Raw genomic sequence first — 21,191 nt, 5'->3', positions numbered from 1 at the left:
ACCTCCAAACAGCAAACAAATCTCCCTCCAAGTACTACACTTATTTTCAACATGCCTCCAAGACCACCACCCTCAAAACGCCCCGCCGTCGGGCCTGTCAAAGAAGAAAACACCTACATCCCCCAGTTTATCACAAAGCGTCCCTTCTACGCTGGTGAGGGTGAAGACACCGATTATCTCGAACATCAACGTCTACGAAAAAAGCATGAAGACTCGGCGTGGTACGACCGCAGCAAGAAGGGCGTGGCGGCGACCAAGTATCGCAAGGGCGCGTGCGAAAACTGTGGCGCGATGGGCCACAAGGCCAAAGACTGTCTGGAACGACCGCGCAAGAAGGGGGCAAAATGGACGAACCAAGACATCAAGGGGGACGACGTAGTGCAGGACGTCCAGATGAGTTGGGATGCAAAGAGAGACCGGTGGAACGGATATGATGCCAAGGAACACCGGCAGGTCGTCGAGGAGTTCGAGGAGATGGCGGCGCTGAAGAAGCAGCTTCAGAAGGAGAACAAGAAGAGCGGAGAGGGGGCGGATGAGGAGGACGAGTACGAGGAGGATGGTGAAAATAAATTCGACGAGGGCGACAAGTACGCCGACACGGTCGACCTGAGCAAGCTGAAGAACACGACCGCCCGGCAGCTGCGATTACGAGAGGATACCGCGAAGTATCTCCTGAATCTGGACCTCGAGTCAGCCAAATACGATCCCAAGCGACGAAGACTGGTAGATAGTGGCGCACTGGCGGACAATACGGCTGAGTTGTTCAAAGAGGAGGGCTTCGTGCGGGCCTCGGGCGATGCGACCGAGTTCGAGAAAGCAACGCGATATGCGTGGGAGGCGCTGGACAAGACGGGCGACAACACTCAGCACTTGCAGGCCAACCCGACAGCAGGAGAGTTCTACCGCAAGAAGGAGAGGGAAGAAGCAGAGAAGAAGCGCCTGGAGAGGGAGAAGGCTCTCCGCGACAAGTACGGCGAGGGTTCGTCAACCATGCCTGCTGCGCTCCAGAAAATGGTGGTCACCGAGAGCGAGCAATTTGTTGAGTATGACGAGTATGGTCTGGTCAAGGGCCACCGGGCTTCCGCCAAGTCCAAGTATCCGGAGGATGTCCACCCCAACAACCACACATCAGTCTTTGGTAGCTGGTGGTCGAATTTCCAGTGGGGATACGAGTGTTGTCACTCTACGATGAAGAACAGCTACTGTACTGGAGAGGATGGCAAGAGGGCCTTCGAGGCCTCCGAGCGACAACGGACCGGCGCAGGGCTGGTCGAGGGAGAAGATGTCATCGGGGAGGACGAGCCACCCGCAGAACAAAAGGATCAAGCTGGCAACAAGGCGAAGCAGCTCTCAAGAGAAGAGATGGCGAGTGGCATCACGGAGGAGGAGATGGACGAATACCGGCGCAAACGTACTGTTGCAGATGACCCGATGGCCAACTTCCTGGGCAAGGATGAACTAGTGCATTAGAAGCTTTGCCAATAGTATCCATGGCTGCAAATGCATGATCATCAATATCAGCGGTGGTAGCCTCACCAGCAAGCGTGAAGACGGTGATGATATTCTGTAAAGAGGTAGATAGGATATTCGGACAAGACGGAGCCGAGGCCGCAAGCTAGTAGGGAAAATTTTACTCCTCTGGGCCACGATGGGTATTGCCTAACAAAGTCGTCGCCCATTCCAGACCACGCTACGTGTACATCTACAATTGCGGCCATTACTTTGGGAAGAAACGTGTCTTGTCATTGATTTGATTTCATTGACCTATGGCTTCGCACGATGAATGCCTTCTGCCGTGAAAGGTGACACAAACTCCGTATACCCTGACAAGCAAAGAAAAGCTGCCAATCCCAATTTTTTTTGTCCCTTGTAGGGATTCCGTCGGCCTAAGGAGCGCCTCTATGGTATTATGCACAAAGCATTTACTCCTCATCCTCATCCTCACCACCCTCGCCGCCCTCAGCGGCCTTGGCCTTCTTTCTGCGAACACGGCCAGGGCGGCCGCCACCGAAGGGCGAGGTCAGGGCGAAGTCGATGTGCTTCTGAGAGTCGAGGCGGACCATGAAGGAAGGCACGTTGACGATCTGCTTGCCGACGCGGATGTGGCGCTGACGGATCAGGACACGGGCGTGGTGAATAGACTTGGCAAGGCCGAGCTTGTAGACACAGGTCTGGAGACGGCGCTCAAGGAAATCCTCGACCTTCAGGGCAAGGACGTAATCGAGCTTCATGCGGCTCTCGTCGAGCACACCGACACGCACGAGACGGCGAATCAGGGCGTTACCCTCAAAGAGGCGCTTGGGGTCCTTCTCGTCGAGGGTGAGCAGCTGACTGTGGAAATTGTTAGCCTTCGTCGGCTCTGCATAAATTGGGTATCTCTGAGACGACTTGGGGCGATAATAAAATTTTGCAGGTGTTGATGGTACATACCGGGCAGCACGACGAATCTTGGACAGGGTGAGCTGGACACGCCAGACCTCACGCTTGTTGCGCAGACCATACTCGCCAACGAGCTTCAGCTCAGAGTCCCTATGTGTTGATCGATGTCAGTGGGGGTGCACGAACGACGTAAGCAGAGACAAGCTGCTGCTCAGTGGCCGGTTCTATACTGACAGACGAGCGGCTTCGAAGGGTCTGTGAGAATGTCAAAGTTAGCGATTGTTACATGCAAGAGCCTGCGAGCAGGTTAATTAATGGAGAGGAAGAGGGTATATACACACCTTCTCGGCACCTTGGCCGTCTTCGAGTAGGAAAGCGGCGCCATGGTTGGTGATTTGGTGGTTGAGGTTGGCGAACTTTGTCGGGTGAAGTTGCTACAGAGAAATGGACTTGGGTAAAAGTTCGCGATACGCTTTGGGTGGATTGGCGCAGGCAAGGGTAGACCACGTGATCAGGGCGCACTCCCACTCCCGTTGGTGGGCGTGGGTGGCCCGAGCGTTCTTAGCGCGGAAGGGGGGACCACCACCGAAAAAGTCCACCACGCCTCTGCTTCTGTCTAGCATTTACGATCTCGAAGTCGATCAACCCCCCAGCGATTTCGACAACGACCACAACACCTCAAATCAACAACCCACCAAATCAATCAAGATGGGTCACGCCGCTGGTCTTCGTGCGGGCACTCGCGTATGTTCTACACCGATCAAGACGATGACTGAGGGAGCCTACGAGAGGCGGAAATGTTCTTTCTGGTTGAAGTGCTGACGATTCGGTGCGAAATAGTATGCCTTCTCGCGGGATTTCCGCAAGAAGGGCATGATCGCCCTGTCCACCTACCTCCGACACTACCGGTATGTCGAATCCGCAAGCAAAATGAGTCGAATGATGAAGCTGGACTTGTGATCTGACTGAGCATCTTATAGGGTCGGCGACATCGTGGACATTAAGGCGAACGGTGCTGTCCAGAAGGGGTAAGTCGAGAATCGAACACCAGCGAGCCCGAAAATACACGATAGAGCCATTCACTCTTTTTCTTTCCCCGGCGAGGCGATCAAGTCCTGACAAGGTGTGTTTGCGAAATACAGTATGCCCCACAAGGTCTACCACGGAAAGACTGGTGTCGTCTACAACGTTACCAAGTCGGCCGTCGGCGTCATCATCTACAAGAAGGTGAAGCACCGTTACATCGAGAAGCGCATCAACCTCCGCACCGAGCACATTCAGCCCTCGCGGTCCCGAGAGGGCTTCCTGCGCAGGGTCAAGGAGAACGCCGCGCTGAAGGCCAAGGCCAAGGCTGAGGGCACGACTGTCCAGGTGAAGAGACAGGCCGACCTCCCCCGCGACGCACGACAGATCTCGTTCAAGGAGAACCGCCCCGAGACCCTGGCGCCCGTCGCCTACGAGACCACCATCTAAACGGACACATTCGGAGCGGTGTGTGCGAGGAAGGATGATTCTTCTGCGGACGGGGTTTTTCTGGTGGTCGGTTGTTCACGAATTGGCTTGCTTTGGTCTTTGCATGGGGTTCACGTACGGCAAAACGGAAAGATTTCTTAGCATGGTCCGGAATGGCATGCGGCAATGCTTTTAAAGGGAAAAATAAAATGAACCAATGGCATTTCCAACACCTTCCTGTCCATACGTGGTGATAGGTGACCAGGTGTGGGGATGCTGAAACTTGGGGGATTGTGGACGTGATGTCGACGTGCTCGACAAGGCGAGGTGGACACCTGAGGGAGCAGAAGATTAGCGCTCATCCTCAAGATGACAATCGAAACACTTTTCGCCAGATCCAGCAAAATCCTAGACGCTTGGTCTCGCAGTGGATCGGGGATGGGCTCTACTTGACTACAGTCCGGGGTTGTGAAAGCAACAAATGCACCATGCGCCACAACGGAAAGGAGGGAGGATGTGGCCCTTATGATGTGTGCGCCTCCCTACGCATTCTTGATCTCCCACTGATTATGCTTCTCTTTGTCCCGCTTGCCTGCGTGCACACAAGCCTCCTGCTCTCCTCCATCCTTGGCTGTTATTTAGTTGTGTTGCGACTTTTCCACTGCATATATCTCGAAGACTTGAGGCTTACGAACTGGCTTGATTCCCAGATGCATCCGATTTGTTAAGTGAGCTCCTACTCCCTTCGGGCCTCATGGGCAGCAAGATGGCTCTAGAAAAGCTGGCACCGTCTGTCCAGGGGGCGCTCGGTGCTCTAAGGGTGCAAGCTGATATAAGTCCGAGAGCGAACCTATAATATCCTTCCACCACAAGACCAGCTTGCGCAATTTCAATCAAATGCAAAATTGATTTTTTTTTCTTCGACATCCAGAAAAAAAGAAGAAGAAAAGAAAGAAAGAAAGAAAGGCGATTATCCATTCTATCATATCCATGTCTTCTCATCTCTCGGTGTCTAAATACGCTCACCTACTCGGCGCATTTCGTCCATACATTGCACTTCTCTTCAAGACCTATTATGATTGGTGGGTGGGATAAGCGAGAAATGACACGGCAGAATTCAGACTTGGGAAAGGAGGCTCATGACATGGTGAGCAGTTAATGGCTTCATATGCCTAGTGACCCCTTTGAATTTCGGCGGACTCGGGTTGAATTGGGTCAGCAACTGAGAGATTCGTCTGAATAGTGGAGAGCAGATCGGAGTACCGACAGCATCAACTTACATGCCATGTAGGATGCTATGTACAGACCTCAACAAGCCTGGACTCGTCAGGGGCTTAGGGGTTGTCAGGGACAGCAACGGGCACAGGACACGGGGCCGGCCCTCGCATTCGCGGGCTACTCCAGCGGATTTCCACCCAGCTTGCCCTGACACGCCGCCTGGTTGCGTCACTCTCGTGTCGGCTGTGCGACACTACAAGGTGCCATAATCGCATTGTCCTTAATACCGAGAGATTATGGGTTCAAATCAGGGTTGAAACAGAGGATTGACCGCCTATATAAGGCAGAGGGATCTGCTGTGATGAAACATGTAATATTTGCCTCGAAGTTCATTTCCCAAAGCCGAGTCTTTGGAAACTGAGGGAGGGGGTGTGTGGGAAAATATATAGGTACAGCCGGTGTCTCTATGGGCTACGGAGCTCGGAGAGGACGGTTTCGATATTCAGTGTTTGATAAACACACGGTCGTTCCGCGACGGGGACGGCAACTACCTGCCAGGTCAGGTCGTAATTCCGTTTAGCTCCTTCCTGGCGGGCTCTGAATAGGGCGGAGAAACGATGTCCCGTTTGCAGAGGTGAAATTAAGTCTATCCAAGCTTGCAGGCCTGACTGCGCTATCTTGGCTACGTGCAAAGACTTGAAGATAGTGGTTCAGCTTTTCGACGGCTTGCCGGGACTAGCAGAGCGCGGGCACGGGATCACAGCAGGCCTATCCCGTAACAACCCGATCTTACTGGATTAGCGACGGGGTTCTTACGGGCAAGTCTGGGTAAGAGGAAAAAAGGGATACATGTGCTTTAACCTATTTGAAGTAGCTTAATCGTGGTACTTTTTTTTTTTTTTTTTTTTCCAAAAACAAAAACAAGAGACAACCAAAGAATCAAAAAGGGGTTCCTCGAGATAGCAAAGAATCACCGGTGAAAATATGCGGAACTAGAGCAGTGATGTCGGTCATGCGGGCCAGCAGCAGTGCAGCAGCCTCCGGGTAGGTAGTCCCTTTCCACTGCGAATTCCAAAGCCGTTATGCCGAACTCGCCCGGCTCGTAGGGGTCGGCGCCGTGCTCTAGGAGCAGCTGTACGCACTCGACGTGGTTATAGAGGACGGCGACGACGACGACGAGCGGCGTATTGGCGAAGTCGTTCTTGCTGTTTATGTGTTCCAGGCAGGGCGCCCGCACTTCGGGGCAGCCCTCTAGGAGGAGCCTCAGAAGCCTGTAGCCCTCCGGCGAGGGCCCGGCCGGCCTGGTGTCCCCCGCTAGGAAGTGGAGGGCCGTGTCCCCTAGCCGGTCACGCCGGAGCGGGTCGGTGCCGGTGCACAGCAGGAGCTCCACGATATCCTCCTTATCGTCCCGGAACCGCTCCCTGGGGGTTACGAAGGACGAAGTGCAGGATCGGATCGCCCCCGTGCTGGGGGATCGGGTCGTTAAAGTCAATATCGCTGCTGGACAGCAGCAGGTGCAGCATCTCCAGGCCGCACAGGCACGCGTCGTACAGAACAACGTGCTCAGCCGTGGCGCGCGGGCTCGCCTGATTGGCGGGCGCGACCCCGGAGCGCCACACCCCCGGGCCATGGGTCGCCCCTGAACCCCTGCACAGTACGTACTCGTCGTCCGGACTCGACCCAGTCAGTGGCTTGCACCTAGAGAGGCTGACATGTGCCGAAGGCCAAAAGCAACTAAGGTACTAAGGTACGTCTCCTCTCTTCAAAGCTCGCCAGATTAAAAACAGTTCAATTATCTTGGGCCAGAATATTCTCGCCCCCCCTCCCCTCCTCCAAGTCGACCTTTGCTCTTTGTCATCACTTGCCTTCAACCGTCCAGAGGCGATGCCATGATTGCTTTGGACCTGCCGCCCTGGACCTGCTCCGCCTCTGGCCTGGCCGGCATTGCTGCGTGTTCAAGCGAGGAAAAGTGTCGCAGCCTCGACCACCGCATTCACCCGCGCTCTGAAACCTCCCCATATCGTCTGGCGGCGAGTTGCAGAGATGGGGAGCTGGACGGGCTTCCTCTTGGCCTACCTGCTTGGTGGTGTCACTTTCTTACCTCTCATAATCCTCGTCGTACTGGCCCACGCCCACCTGACGTTACCCTACCGAGAAGATGCCGATCCCTCCATACACAGTCACAGCGACAACGACCTCATCCAACCCGGTGACGATCTCGAATCACTCAAGGCTGCCCAGAACGAGCCTACCAAGGGACACATCAAACGAGTGAGCCACTCCGATACCGAGACCGCGGCCGGATACTTTGCAGTGTGCCGTGAATACACACCCATGGGCATCAACGCCAAGCCGATCGAGCGGTCCACTCCTGTCGGCAGCACAACCGTCGCGGCTCCGAGCCAGAGTGTCTATCAGGCCATGTACCGGAGCATTTTCGACAGGAAACAGCAGCCTGGGCCTCTGGACAACGGCAAGAGTGTCAGTCAGCGGCCCAAGAAGGCAGGGAATGTGTTCTTTGTGGTGTTGAGGTAGCTATATTCACTGTCGATGGGCGTGTGGGGGGCTTCGTCCTGTCCCTTTGGCTAACCATTCTCGCCTCTATCCTCAGGCATGGTCATCTAATGCTATTCGACGACGACGAGCAGCTCGAAGTACGACATGTCATATCCCTCGCGCACCACGACGTCAGCATCTACTCGGGCGGCGATGTCACACCCGAGGGCGAATTGTTTATCAAGAGGAATGCCATCTGTCTCTCACGGCGGCCGGCGGGCGTGGAACTGGCACCGGATAGCCAGCTGTCCAAGCCCTTCTACCTGTTCTCGGAGAACTGCTCCGCAAAGGAGGATTTCTACTTTGCCCTGCTGCGCAATCAAGAGCAGGCATATGCGACAGAGGCACGAGCACCAGCGCCGCTGTCTTTTGATGTCAAGCACATCATCAGGCTCGTGCAGAGACTGCACTCGTCTGAGGACCACGTACAGAGCAGATGGCTGAATGCCATGGTTGGCAGGATATTTCTTGGGCTGTACAGGACGGCCGACACGGAAGCCTTCATCCGGGAGAAGCTCAATAAAAAGATATCACGCGTTAAACGTCCTGCATTTTTACCGCATATCGAGATCCGCAACATCGATACCGGAGATTCCGCGCCATACTTTACCAACCTTCGCCATCGGGATCTGACTGTGGAAGGGGAATGCAGCATGGAGGCTGACGTGCGTTATACCGGTAACTTTCGAATCGAGGTGGCGGCGGTAGCCAGAATCGACCTAGGTGGTCGTCTCAAGGCCCGCGAGGTCAATTTGATACTATCGGTTGCGCTGCGCAAACTCGAGGGCCACATTCTATTCAAGATCAAGGCGCCTCCGAGCAATCGTATCTGGACATCCTTCTCGCAGATGCCCAAGATGGAAATGACCATCGAGCCCATCGTCAGCTCTCGACAGATCACATACACTGTGATCCTCCGACAGATCGAGGCACGGATCAAGGAAGTCGTCGCCGAGACCCTCGTTCTGCCCTTTTGGGACGATACACCGTTCTTTAAGACAGAGCACAAGAAATGGCGCGGCGGCATCTTTGCCGGAGATGATGCTGTCGATCCTTCGATGAAGTCAACACATGCCACGGCGGATTTAGGAGAGGTTGACGACATGGAGGCCGTAGAGGCCGACACACCTCCAAATTCCGAGTTGCCACCAATGGAGAAGAGCCAGAGTATGCCGATCGTGGAACCTACGCCGTCGACCAGTCTTTTTGGTCTGAAGCTTGGTGGCAGAGGCAAACAGACCCCGCCGACAAATCCATCATCTCCTATTCTAGATTCCCATGGTTTCAAGGACATCAAAGCAGAAGCCTTATCTACCGGCATTGATACCAGAAACTTACCCTCTAGGCAGCTCTCTGAGCGCTCAGCGCCTCTAATTGTCGAGTCAGCTCCCGTCACCGGCACAGAACCCGTGAATGCCGATGTCTTCAAGCCATCATCCCCACCAGGCGAGAGCCCAGCAGCGAGTGCCATGGCCAAGCTCTCTGCCCGGACGAAGACGGCGCCATTATCAGGCCCAAGCTCGCCTCTCGCGATGCCGGAGAGAGCTTCGACTGTATCCATACAGTCTACCCTCTCTTCGACAGAGAACACGGATAAGGAAGCCAGTAATGACGACTTACCGACGCTCCCTCGTCGGGGCACCACGTCTTCGACAGGCAGTATGAAGGGTGACCCGGTCATCACTAAAGCCTCACCGACTCCCTCCATCAATGGATCCATCAAGTCGCAAGGCGGCTCTTTCGGTCGGACGCTGTTCACAAAGAAGGAGGGCACGCCAGACACTACGTCTCTGGCATCAACAGGCAGTGGAAGTACGGATGGGCCCAACAAGAAGATCTCGTTAGCCGCCGTGACGAATGCAGCAGGAGCAGCCAAAAGATGGGGCTGGAATGCTCTTCATCGCAACGAGGGCGGAAAGAATGGCCAGGGCCAGGAAGCCAACTCTCCTGAGATCGACCTGAGCAAGCCAATGGGCGGTGGCAGACCACTGCCTCCTCCAGGCATGCCTCTACCGATGCCGGAAAAGAAGAAGGCGACAGCAATCCCTGTGCCGAAAAGGAAACCCATTCCCCCTCCTACTCTGCCCGAGAGGCAATCCAACGCGAAAGATCATCCGCAAGAAACTAAAGAAGTCAAACGAAGGGCTGTTCCCCCGCCGCCGCTGCCTAGGCGGCGGCGACAAACAGGTGAGGATACGCAGACTAAGCAGGGACAAGACATGCTTGTGGTCGCTGCGCCCGATGCCGAATCCGAGCCGACCACACCAATCCCAGATGAGGACGGAGAGGGAATTTACAGGCGTCCATTTGTGGAGGACGCGGAAGAAGACGAACTGGACTCGCAGTATCAAGCCGATGAATCCCTTGGGAACAGCAGTAGCGAGACCCCGCCTGCCTTGCCTTCCAGGAATCATACGGATGTTTTCAGCCCCTCGCAACCACAAGGCGAGAACGGCGAGGATGATGAATACTCAGCCTGGATGGACAACACGGGAGAAGACGAAGCTCGTCAAGACTCTGTCCCGACTGAGAAGGTTGTGGCGGACTCGGCCGCCTTGGACACGCCCTCGTGATATACGTCTTAGAGAAGACGACCGACTCGACTACCCTTCATTCTTATGGGCATTATCCACTATGGTACTCCCAAAAAGGACCTGCGTCACTGCCAGGGCCGTATACGATTGGCGAGCAGTGTCCCCAGCACAAGTGTGTTTTATATACATATATGCATATCAACAGCTCAATTGCGAGGCGTTAAAGGACAGATGTGGGTTTTGAGATCATCTTGGCGAGGGCGGAGAACTCACCCAGCATCAAGCATTTGTGAAATTCAGGCATGCATACCCACAACATAGGTCATAGAGCAATGGCCATAATCACGGCCTCTATGGCACGGTCAGGAAATGAAACCCGTCTCATTGATTTAGTCCAGTTGTAAGACCCGAGCCTTCCGTAGCCTCGCGGCTTCATATAGTGTATCGTTGGGTCCAAGTGTGCGGGTTGTCCACCTGTCCCTGTCCTCTCTTACTCTCGCTTGGCTTATGACGTGAGATATCAGCAATGTCTGATCTGTGCAGACTGATGTCTTTCGAGGATCGGAGAGCATGTGGTTGAGTGAGGTGGTAGTCCTAGAGCCAAAGCATCATATGCAGATCAGTCTGTGCAACCTCGCCATTCTCACAATCTCCTCCTGCAGCCTCTCAGCGCTACGTCACAATAATGTTTCCTTTCCAGCCAGCCGTAACTTTCATCGCCAACCATCAGGTCTGACGACAAGTCTTATCCTTTTCGGCATCATGCCAAGTGATGATCCTTATCAAGACAACAAAAACAGAGCAACACATGCCGAGATCTCACGAGAGATGGGAGTAGAGGCGAAAGCAAGCAACTCCCTTCCCTTGTCTTGGGGTCTTCGCCTGGCCGCTTGGCAGTCTGACATCTTGTACCATCTCACGATGGACGCCAAGTCGGATGATATCGGCACGCCAAGTGCCTCTCAGCAGCCTCATCCATGGGGTAACGGGATACACGGCTCCGTGTCGGGCATGCATGCCAGTGTGTTGGTGGGACAAGCCAGGGAGGTTGGTTGATGAGGAGCATGCTGGAGAAGTCACACCGTGGACTCTATTGGACCTGCGCACAGCTCCTTGGGACAATGCTGCCTTGTCGTAGGTTCACGGATTTGTGTAGAGGATGAGACAGAGTGAGGCAGAGTCATTCTGAAACCCACGACCGCGGTATATTTGCGAATTAGGGCCGTGGAAGCCCTCGCCCAAGCAACGCTCGCGTACACAGGCCCCCAAGTGACACGCAGATGAGTGCGTGCGCCTGCTGGACGAGCATGTCCCGGAGGAGCACTGACATAGCCAAGGCCTTGGCGTAGCTGTTGGACAGGGAGCGCATCCTGAGACAGTAAGTGACTGTCACGTCAAGAGGACCCGAGGCTATGCAGTGTCTTGTACTACCATAGTACTTTTTGACAGTTAGAAACACAGGGCATCTGTACTTTCCCACCAGTGTATGTACGAGGCTGTGGAGGGGAGGTGGGCTGCACAAGTTGGTGGGTGTATGTGTCCCCCCCATTGATAGAGTTCCTGCTTCGAGCCATATGGTTACAATATTGGCGACGGCCAATGTCTCAGTTTCCCTTGGAGTCCTTCATTCTTTCAGCTCACCTGCTTGTTGAGGAAGCGCATGGTATTGATGCCCAGCCGGACTTGTTGTTTCCATGAGAATCCCAACAAGTGGTGCATGCTGTATCATCCTTTCTAGTCACCTCAACACTCTCGTGATTGTGTTATCGCTCCGAAACGGCATCGTGGAGGTCCGAGACCGAGACATGTTGCACGTGGGCGTGCGTTCTGGGCCAGTCCTCGGCCCCAAAATTTCCACCATCGGATGCTCGATCAGTGGGCCAGCGCAATCTTGACAAGTAATGAGTTGGTTCGACTACAGCCCAATCGTCATTCTGGCTCGGCGTGCGCGTATGTCGCGGATGGTTTAGCTGCAGCAGAGTGGGCTGAAGGTGATCCATCAACACAGCCAGAATCACTCTCGAGCAACAAAATTACCCTTATCTTCGCCCGAGCCGCCACAGCAGCGGATATCAGATCTCCTCATGTCCGAGCGAAGCGAAAAGCATACGCTGTGCGCTCCTGTTGTGGGAGACACGGCGCATCAATCCACCCCCGTAGCGGATACCGAGGCTTGTGCAGGACAAGACCAGTGCCATCGTTGTAGTATAGTAGCCCCCTCTCCCTGTAATGCCAGATTAGCCACTCACCACTAGATGCAAGCAGACCACCGGTGGTGATCAAAAGAAGGCACGGCAGCTTCCGTTGAAGTTGTGAAACTTGACCGTTACGTACCTGCCTTGCTCCTGCTCAGTCGTCCTTGCCCCCCCCCCCCCCCTTTCTCTCTCTCTCTCTCTCTCTCTCTCTCTGTGTGTGTGTGTGTGTGTGTGTGTTTGTCTCTCTCTTCCAGCCTCAGAAACAAGCGAGCGTCTTGTGCAGCAAGGGGCAGCAGCACTTTTCTCTGGTCTTTCTTAGGAGGGGTGGACGAGCAGAACAAGCCAGAGCAGAGGAACGAGCATACTGTGAGCCGATAGGTGATGAAGACGGAGAGGAGCAGAAGAGCTGTCCGTCGTCGATCATCGTAGCCCCATGCAATCGCTGCACATTGCAGCCCAACACTCACCGATCGTCACACAGGTGTGGGGAAATACTTCAAGGCTTACGATAGTATATGCGGGAAAGTGCAGATCTGCGTTGGTACTCATTCTTGCCAGGGCGATTGGCGAACTAAGCGGGAAGGGGAGAACCAGGGATCAACATCAACATGCATCTCGCACCTTCCGCCTTGTGCCCACGCAGCCAGTCATTTTTCTAAAACAAGGCAACATGATCACGGTATGCGCAACTCGTCATGCTTCACCTTGCAGGCTTTTCATGTTTACTCCGGCCAAGTGTTTGTGGGATGGCAGGTGGAGGTTGCCTAAAAATGAGAGAGACAACGTGGTCGTGAGGGCTTGAGGTGTTCTGAGACCACCTACGCCAACCGACATTCCTCCCGTCGGCTCCAGTTGTTTTCGTCGTCGTCGCAGCAGCATCCCCGCTGGTAGATACAAGGTGAGGGGGGGGGGGGGGGGCTCACTCATTGCCTGGAAGATCCGTCACATCCACTGCATCCTTCTTCTTTCCTGTTCTTTGTATTTTCTGGTAACAAAGCAGAGAAGGAGAGATATCAGATCTCGACTCGGGGCCAGGCGGAGAAACCATAGACATTCCTCGGCTTGCCTAGCGAGTGACAGTAGAGAGAAGAGGGCCAGACAAAAGAAAGTCCTTATGGCCACTCGATCACCTCACGCGACCTCAATTGCACTGCCAGCTGTCGTGCACCCCCACGCCCGTATGCATGCTCCCCCCCCGGGGAAGAGGAAAGAAAAGAGACAGGAAAAAGGAGAGAAACCTCGGCGTCTTATTGGGCAATAGCTGCCCGCGGCACATGGATCGTTTTCGATGTCTCAGAATCTCACCCGCTTATGAGGGGTCTGGGCGGATCGAGTGCCATTCCTTTTCTTTGGCATGCATAGTACGGAGACGAACGTCCACTCACACCCATACGCCTCTCTCAATCCACCCCTATTGGCCGACCCCGCCACGTTCTTGCTATGCCGCGCCGTCGCACGCGGGAAAACAGCCAAGGTTTTCTCGGAAGATCTTCCGAGATTGGAAAAATGGCAGGGGAATTTGAACATCAAGAAGTGATGAAGAGAAAAGAGATACTTCCCCACCCGTCAAAATACCAGCCCTGTAGCCATCAATCAATCATCGACCCGTCATCGATTTTGTTTCTCAACCCCCGGCCCTGCCACACGTGCCCAATTCAGTTGTGCTATCGCCTCGCACCCCCCTTCCCTTTCCAGAGACGGCTCAAGGAAAGGGCATTGGCTGTTAAACGACCTAGTTAGCATCAGGGCCCTTTTTGCAGCGCCATGTATGTATGTCCGGTATGGTCCACCACGGACCGCACGGGTCCGTCTCACACCCGTTCTCTGTTAGAGGGTAAATCCGACCCCCAGCTGGCACATGTCTGTGAGCCCGCCATCATTTTCTAGTCTTGCCTCGTTCTGGACGAAACGAAGAGACGACTTGGCCAGCTGAAAGCTGATGGGGAAGGAAAAAAAAAAAAAAAAAGGTATATTCAGCTGAAACAGCCAGTATAGTCCTTTTGTTTTGTGCCACTAAAGCAGCAGACCGCGTTGATTATGTTCAGAAAATGCCTCATTGTGTGGAGGAAAAAAAGAAGAAGAAAAAAAAAAAAAGGGTGTTGAGGGTTGGACGACGATTTGTTGCATACCATGGTAACTTACAATTCGGATTAGTAGAACAGGAGGTACTGTAGGTGGTCGAAGTATGCATGACAACATGACACATACAGTAAGTAGCATACATGTACATGTACAAACCTAACATCCTGCGAATAGTACAGCGGTGATGCATGGACTGGTCGACTGGTGTTCCCCAGTAGTTATGTTCCTAAACTAGAAAGATGTTTCCAGTCTAGTCAGCTTTTAACGAAAACCGGAGAGCGAGAGAGGAGAGGAAAAAGAGAAAAGGGGGGGGGGGGGGGCTTGATCTGTAAGTACGTACTACGTTACGAGATGGAGATGGCTTGGCTAGGTGGTTGTCAGCTTTATGCGAAACCCCCGGCCGGCGGTGAGTAGTGACAGCCAGTAGTGGTGGTGATGATGATGCCGACGAGACTCTCGGTGAGAACAGGTACCACAAGGAATGATGAACAGGTGGATGGAGACAAAGGTGATTCACAAGGCGAGATCCAAGAGGGACAGAATGGTTTCATAGAATGTATCGTATTGCTCTCGAGTGTATGAGTTAGAGAGAGAGAGAGCTCATTTATGTGAGCGACTGGAGTATCCGAGGTCCTCCAGTCTGCCAAACTATGTACTGCAGCTGGCCCAGCCATCCTCGCACCGCCCTCCAGTTTTGTTTCCTCTAACTTAACCTCGTCGTGAATTCTCTCATCGGTGCAGCTGCCAGGTCTCTTCTTTCCATTGCTTTCCCCCCCCCTCCCCCCCATGATTTTTTCTTCATTAATTAGACGTATACTGTAGAGAAAGAAAAAAAGAAGAAAAAGAGCAGGAAGGAAAAGGTGACCAGCGCGAACGCAGCGGTCCAATAAGACACCGACCACCATGTTATTGTCATAGCAGTAGTAGCAGTAATTGTAAGTAGTTGCACAATGCAGCCTTCCCACCCAGGATGGTTGAGCCTCCCAAATGAACCTTTGCCGCCCCATGTTTCGTGATCAGACCGGCCGTGATTTCAAAATTGTCCAGTATATTGTAAGAACCCCCTTGGACCCCGCCTAGCTCCCCTCACACAGAGAGACAGAGGAAAAGGCAAAAAGAAAATGACCGTGAAACGCCCGCCATTTGTCCGGAAAATGCGTTGTGCCGCAGTCTAGACCTCCCGGTGCGTAGGAAAAACGAAAGCAGAAGGAGGAAGAAGAAAAAAAATAAGAAGAAAGGCATCGCAAATCGCGTCGTGTCCACAGTCGGGAAAACAGTCGAGGACGTGGTAGTAAACAATTGGAAAAGAAAAAGAAGAAAAAAAACGCAACGGTGGGGATGAAATAGATATATGAAAAGACTTGTGCATGATGGGGGAATAAAGATCCCATTGAGAATAGGATCCCAAGGGGAAAAAAAGGGTGGTCGGAAGATTCCATTAGGGTTGATGGAATAAAGTTGGTTATTCACATTAATAACCGGACTGGCCGGGCATCTTTCCCAGGGAGTGAGTGTTGTGCGCCTGTGGGGGAAGATGATTATGGCAAAAGATCTTCTTGTTGCCCTTGGCGTTCAGGGTGGCGCTCTTGGTGGCATCGATGACCAGGGCGGGGTCGTCGTAGCTCTCGAGCTGGCAGCACTCGATGTTCTTGACCCAGCGGTGGTTGAGGATTTGGGTGATGGTGGCGCGGCCGTCCGGGTTGGGGTTGAGCATCATCAGCATGATGCGGCGCAAGGCGGGCGGGTTGACAAAGTTGTCGAAGATGAAATAGGCCGGGTAGTCAGACTCGGTGATGATGGGCGGGCTCTGCTGCTGCGCCTCATCGTTGTCGCCGCTGCGGTCCTTGGCGTTCCACTTGTCAAACGACTTGACCAGGGCCGTGTAGTGCTCCGAGTTGGGGGCGTCAACCTTGGCCTTCTCCCAGAGGGTGGAGCCGCAGATGAGGACGAGCAGGACAATACCAGCACCCCAGACGTCGAGGGCGCGGGGGTCGTACTTCCTGTCCTTGGCCAGGACCTCGGGGGCAATGTAGGGCTCGCTGCCACAGACGCCCGGGTTACACAGACGAATCTCGCCCATCTGTCTGCCACACTCCCCACCCGACTCCCTAGCGCCGGGGTGTATGCCAGAAAAGACCTCGGAGACGCCAAAATCTGTAATCTTGAGCTTGCTGTCCCTGGTGAGCAGCAGGTTCTCGAGCTTGATGTCGCGGTGGGCGATGCCGTTGGCGTGCAGGTAGTTGAGCCCCTGGACCAGCTGCTTGAACAGGCACAGGCGGTCGGCCATGCGCTCGGGCTTGGTGAGGTAGCGCTTCTTGACCAGGGCAAACAGGTCGCCCTCGGAGCAGTACTCCATCACGTGGTTCCAGCGGCCGTGGTCGATGCACAGGCGCACCGTCTCGATGATATTAGGGTGGTGCAGGCTCTTGGCGATGCTGTACTCGGACTTGACCTTCTTCTCGTACTCCTCCTTGGTCTCGGACGACGTCTTGCCGCGGAACTCCTTGACGGCGTACAGCTCGCCGGGGAAACCCTTGCGCGCCATGATCTTGACCTGCGCCGTGGCGCCCTTCCCAAGACTGTCGCGGTGGCGGCCAAAGAACTTGTGCTGGTACTCAAACTCCTTGGTCAGTTCGCCCACATCAATGAGGATGTCATCAGGCAGGCTCAGGCTCAGCCGTCGCGCCTTGACGCCGACACCAGCCTCGGCGACAGCATAGAAGACCTGGCGTGCATGCAAGGGGTGGCCGGGCGCCTCGTCCTTTTGTTTCAGGTCAGGCCGCTTGCCGTCGAAGCTGGAGGCGCGCCGGCGCCCAGCACCCGTCTTGCTGCTGCTGAAGCCGCGGCCACTGCCCAGGGAGAAGTTGACACGGTTGCGCAGGGACAGGCCCGTGGAAGAACGATTCTTCTTGGACAAACCGCCGTCTTCCTTGGCGTCGGGGGCGGCCAGGAAGCTTTTGCTGTCCTGATCGGTCGGCGAGGTGGGGGACGGCGGCAAGGTGGACAGCGGGGTGGCGCCGGACGAACGGGCCATGGACCACCGCCGAGGTGCTTCTGGGCCGTTATTTTGCTGCGTGGCAACCACCATGACGTTCTGCTGCTGGTCTTGCTGTTGTTGTTGTTGTTGTTGCTGCTGCTGCTGTTGTTGCTGCTGTTGCTGCTGCTGCTGACCATCTATGGAGCCAGGCTTGCGGCTACTGGAGAAAAGGTTCGACATGGTGCGCTTGAAGCCCGCCGAGGTAGAGCCGCGCGTGCTACGCCGGCGGTCCTGGTTGGCTGTGGCTGAGGTGGTTCTGGTAGCGGTGGTAGTGGTAGTGGACTCCTGCTGCTCGTCTGTCGAGGTCCGGGCAGTGGTCGGAGGAGAGATGACAGAAGGCGAGGTGCTCTGGCGACGCGATGATAACGGGGGCTGCTTTAGAGACTCCTGGGGCTGAGGCTCCTCGTCGGTGGGCTCGGCGGCAGGAGGGAACTCGAAGGTGTGGTTGGCAAAGGGGGACTGGCGCAGCGCAAGGGCGTTGGTGTTGTTGTTGGCCGCCTTGGGGGTCTCGGATGGGATCGAGGGAAAGGGAGACACGAGATTGTTGCTGTCGTGGTCGCGGTTCTGAATGGCCGGGAACTCGGAGGACTGCCTGCCACTAACAGGCGTGACTGGCTCGTTATGAGAGACAATCTCGGACTCCTCATCGCTCTCCTCAGGAATAGAACCAGGGAGCTCGATGGGATGCTGTGGAGGAGACGACGAGAAACTGTGGGCGTCGGTGGTGTTGGTCTTGGTCTTGGTGGGAAGGGAACCTGAGAAAGAGAGAAAGACAAACGAGGTAAGTCATCACATCACATCCAAATGTACTTGCATTGTGTATTGCAGTAGGAATGAATTATACATGGCAATCTGGTGAATTTGAGGGGTTTCTTTTCTTTTGTTTATTTCCTTTTTGTTTTTCTGCTTTCAAATCAAAGGCAAAAAGATAAAAGAAGAATGGGTCAAGGAATGAAGGGAAAAGTAGGAAGGATTAAGGTTTTAGAAGTTTACAGAAATACTTACCTTGGCTTGCAGGTATGCCTGATGAGGCGATGTTGCTGGAAGCAGGTGGTGGTGGTGGTGGTGGTGGTTGAGGGTGAGAGACTGTGGCGGTAGCGGAAGGAATAGGTGCAGAGGGAGCAGCAGCTTCTGGTGGTGCTGACACGGCGGCCATGGTCGGCAGCCACACACACAGACACACAGTGGTAGTGTGAATGGGTCAGAAACAAGGAAGGACTCGATGGAATGGGGAAAGAAAAATAAAAGGATCGGGTCAGGTCAGCCTTCCGAGACTGGGTAGGCCCTTTCGGAAGTCAAGAGTCTGGCGTCGTCTGTCTGACTTTCCGGGGGGAGAGCAAGAGGCGTGGTGGTGGTGGGATGCGGTCCGGTTTAAAAAATCAAGAAAATGAGGAAACGGCCCGTTATCCTCCTCCTGCTTCTCTCCTCTATCTTGCTCGCTCTCGCGCTTTTTCTCTCTTGAAAAAGGTTGAGAGCGTTTGCTTTCTTTGCGTGCCCCTCCTTGCCTATTGTGCTTTGGTGGATTTTCCTTTTCCCCCCCCTCTCGATCTCTCGCTCTCTCTTTCTTAACGTGGGTGGCACTACCGTAGTCTGAGGGCGGGCACTAAGACGTCAAGTCCAAGGAAGGATCAAGAATGAGGCGGCTAGGCAGGTGAGGAAATCGGACCGGGGCCAGCCAAGGAGGGCAAAGAGAGAGAGAGAGAGAGAGAGAGATCGGTTAAGGTTCTTTCTTGACGGTTTCTTCTCGGTCGGGGATTCCGAGTTGTCCGTTTTCTTTTTTTTTCTTTCTTTTTTCCCTTCACCCGCGGATGCAGCCTGTCTGGTAAGGACTCAGAAAAGGTGCAGCAGGCGCTGTTGACTGGAGGTGACCAAAAGGTGAAGTTGAATAACTCGACTCGAATGGAAATCGCAAGTCCGGTCTGGTTGATGGCAAACGGCAATGGTTAGATAAATGTACCGTGGGTACGTCAGGTAGTATCGTGCCTTGCTGGCAAACCACTTTCCAAAACGCACGGGGAGTACAAGCACGTAAAAACACCACCCTCCAACCCTGGGCGGGGGGTTGTAGCTCGGTACGTACCTTGGGAGAGGAGGGAGGGGTGCAAGACGTGGGGCTCAGGGGGTCTGGTCTGGTCGGAAAGAAAAAAAAAAGGTCAAAAAAGGGTTTCCGATGGCGCGCAACCCCCCGTCGTATGCGTCTGCGAACGGAGGCAACGTGAGAGAAGCTGCCGATTTGCTGATTGCTGTGATGGTGCTTGGTGGCGATGATGATGATAAATGCAAAGAGAAAAGGTTGAATGTATTTGTCAGGCTTGGAAGACGCCTCGATCAATCGACACAGAGGTGCTGTTTGCAGGATTGAAAGGGGGAAGGGGGGCGTGCAGCAGGGGAATTTCCAATTGACTGCAGGTCTTATATATGAGGTGAGAGGGCCTTTGGCTTACCTTGACCTTCTTGAGGGTGGCACGCTGAGAAATTTGGTGCTTGGCTGCCAAGGCTGGGAGGGTTCGTGGTGCACGAGATCTGTCGTAGCAGTATATTGTGACAAGCAGGTCCGTCCGTCCACTGGTGGTCTTGGATGTCTCGAGGGTATTGCAGCTGAAACTTGTGCGCCAAGGATGGATGGTGGGTTGGTGCGTGCGTGCGTGTGTGTGCTCTTGTGTGGTATGCGAAAGGATATGAGGATGATGTACTTATTGGGGGAGAGAAGAAGGCCCTCAGAGACAAGAATAGAACAAAGAAGACTGTCCTGATGAATGGCAACTACAGGAAAGAAGGGAATTCAAAAGATGATGGATGAAACTGAGAAGGCCAGCAGAAAAAGGCAAGACAGGATGTTCTCAATATCAATTCGAGGAAGGAGGACAACGGAACTTAGACGAGGTGCAGGAGCGCGAACCGATCTGACTTGACCCCAAGCTGCATGCGATGGTGCACGTTCAAGGTTTAGGGTGCTGCTGCTACGACCGAGGGAGGGGGTGGGTGGTGCTGGTTAGTGCTTGGGGGAGAAGGTACCAAGATACATGGCCTCAAGAGACCAATCATTGGAGGAGAGGAGAGGGGGGAGAGCATCTTGAATTCCAGTTCAACCTAGCACTGCCCTACAATCTACAGCGAGCACTGTCTGCGCATGTCTCCTGTCAATTGACCCATCTTCGTCAGGCATTGACTTGTCACTGTCAATTGGAAGCCAACAACCTCATCACACAGGGGGAGTTACTTCTGTGAGGCCCAGGGAAACCCTGTCTGCATGCGAGTAGAACACCCTATTTTCATATCAAAGTATCCCTGCTGCCAAATTTGTATACAAAGCGACATCTGTAGTATAGGGGATGTCGAATGGTTTCTTGGTGAAGGGAGACTTGATCAAGACTTGACGCCCTGACATGACAATAAACAAAGCGAGATTGATCATTCAACTATCTACATAGTGCAATCATATGTGCCTTCACATGTTGCTCCAAGCACAGTGTCTGTCTGCTAGATTGAAAAGAAAGACTGATGCATAGTAGCAAGCTGAGCTGGTTGGCGAGAAAAGAGCTGAGCCGAGCTTTGGCGCGCGCGCGCATGGAGTAGACGGATCCCACAGCCCATAAACCACATGCCAGCTGGAACAGCGTTGTTGTCGCAGACGGAGAAGATCATAACCTATGCAGTTCAGGGCCTGGTGCGGCCAGGATATACGTGGACCTGCGCTCTGCGAGTGAGGCTGTCCTGTCTGGGTCTTCCTTTCCTTTT

General features: G+C 54.1%; 6 protein-coding genes across 6 annotated transcripts; 3 read left to right on the top strand and 3 right to left on the bottom strand.

The window, feature by feature from the left end:
• Positions 1-51: 51 nt before the first annotated feature.
• Positions 52-1,470, top strand: Slu7 (putative Slu7, mRNA splicing protein; the record flags this gene model as incomplete). Its single annotated transcript, XM_040914899.1, has 2 exons — positions 52-453; positions 553-1,470. The coding sequence occupies 2 exons, from the start codon at positions 52-54 to the stop codon at positions 1,468-1,470; spliced, it is 1,320 nt and encodes a 439-aa protein (XP_040771062.1).
• Positions 1,471-1,922: 452 nt separating this feature from the next.
• On the bottom strand, positions 1,923-2,764 carry M406DRAFT_51796 (ribosomal protein S4/9; the record flags this gene model as incomplete). The annotated part of the gene is made up of 4 exons (XM_040924458.1): positions 1,923-2,331; positions 2,431-2,529; positions 2,614-2,634; positions 2,721-2,764. The coding sequence occupies 4 exons, from the start codon at positions 2,762-2,764 to the stop codon at positions 1,923-1,925; spliced, it is 573 nt and encodes a 190-aa protein (XP_040771061.1).
• A 261-nt stretch (positions 2,765-3,025) lies between these two features.
• M406DRAFT_85553 (ribosomal protein L21e) lies at positions 3,026-4,262 on the top strand. Its single transcript, XM_040926061.1, has 4 exons — positions 3,026-3,123; positions 3,220-3,287; positions 3,360-3,407; positions 3,522-4,262. Exons 1-4 carry the CDS (start codon positions 3,088-3,090, stop codon positions 3,850-3,852), a joined length of 483 nt encoding a protein of 160 aa, XP_040771060.1. The 5' UTR covers positions 3,026-3,087; the 3' UTR covers positions 3,853-4,262.
• Positions 4,263-6,019: 1,757 nt separating this feature from the next.
• M406DRAFT_335284 (uncharacterized protein) lies at positions 6,020-6,679 on the bottom strand (the record flags this gene model as incomplete). The annotated part of the gene is made up of 2 exons (XM_040921021.1): positions 6,020-6,546; positions 6,601-6,679. The coding sequence occupies 2 exons, from the start codon at positions 6,677-6,679 to the stop codon at positions 6,020-6,022; spliced, it is 606 nt and encodes a 201-aa protein (XP_040771059.1).
• A 196-nt stretch (positions 6,680-6,875) lies between these two features.
• Positions 6,876-10,532, top strand: Tex2 (Tex2, putative integral membrane protein, with conserved DUF2404 domain). The gene is made up of 3 exons (XM_040926060.1): positions 6,876-7,580; positions 7,661-8,270; positions 8,454-10,532. The coding sequence occupies exons 1-3, from the start codon at positions 7,093-7,095 to the stop codon at positions 10,176-10,178; spliced, it is 2,823 nt and encodes a 940-aa protein (XP_040771058.1). The 5' UTR covers positions 6,876-7,092; the 3' UTR covers positions 10,179-10,532.
• Positions 10,533-14,964: 4,432 nt separating this feature from the next.
• On the bottom strand, positions 14,965-18,751 carry M406DRAFT_109193 (Serine/threonine protein kinase). The gene is made up of 2 exons (XM_040915341.1): positions 18,459-18,751; positions 14,965-18,208 (listed from the first exon to the last, which is right to left on the bottom strand). The coding sequence occupies exons 1-2, from the start codon at positions 18,607-18,609 to the stop codon at positions 15,888-15,890; spliced, it is 2,472 nt and encodes an 823-aa protein (XP_040771057.1). The 5' UTR covers positions 18,610-18,751; the 3' UTR covers positions 14,965-15,887.
• Between the last annotated feature and the right edge of the window lie 2,440 nt (positions 18,752-21,191).

This window comes from Cryphonectria parasitica (assembly GCF_011745365.1).
Source record: "Cryphonectria parasitica EP155 unplaced genomic scaffold M406scaffold_11, whole genome shotgun sequence".
In the NCBI taxonomy this organism is placed as follows: domain Eukaryota; kingdom Fungi; phylum Ascomycota; class Sordariomycetes; order Diaporthales; family Cryphonectriaceae; genus Cryphonectria; species Cryphonectria parasitica.
The sequence above is the reverse complement of the archived record's forward strand: the minus strand, read 5'-3'. Positions and strand labels throughout refer to the sequence as shown.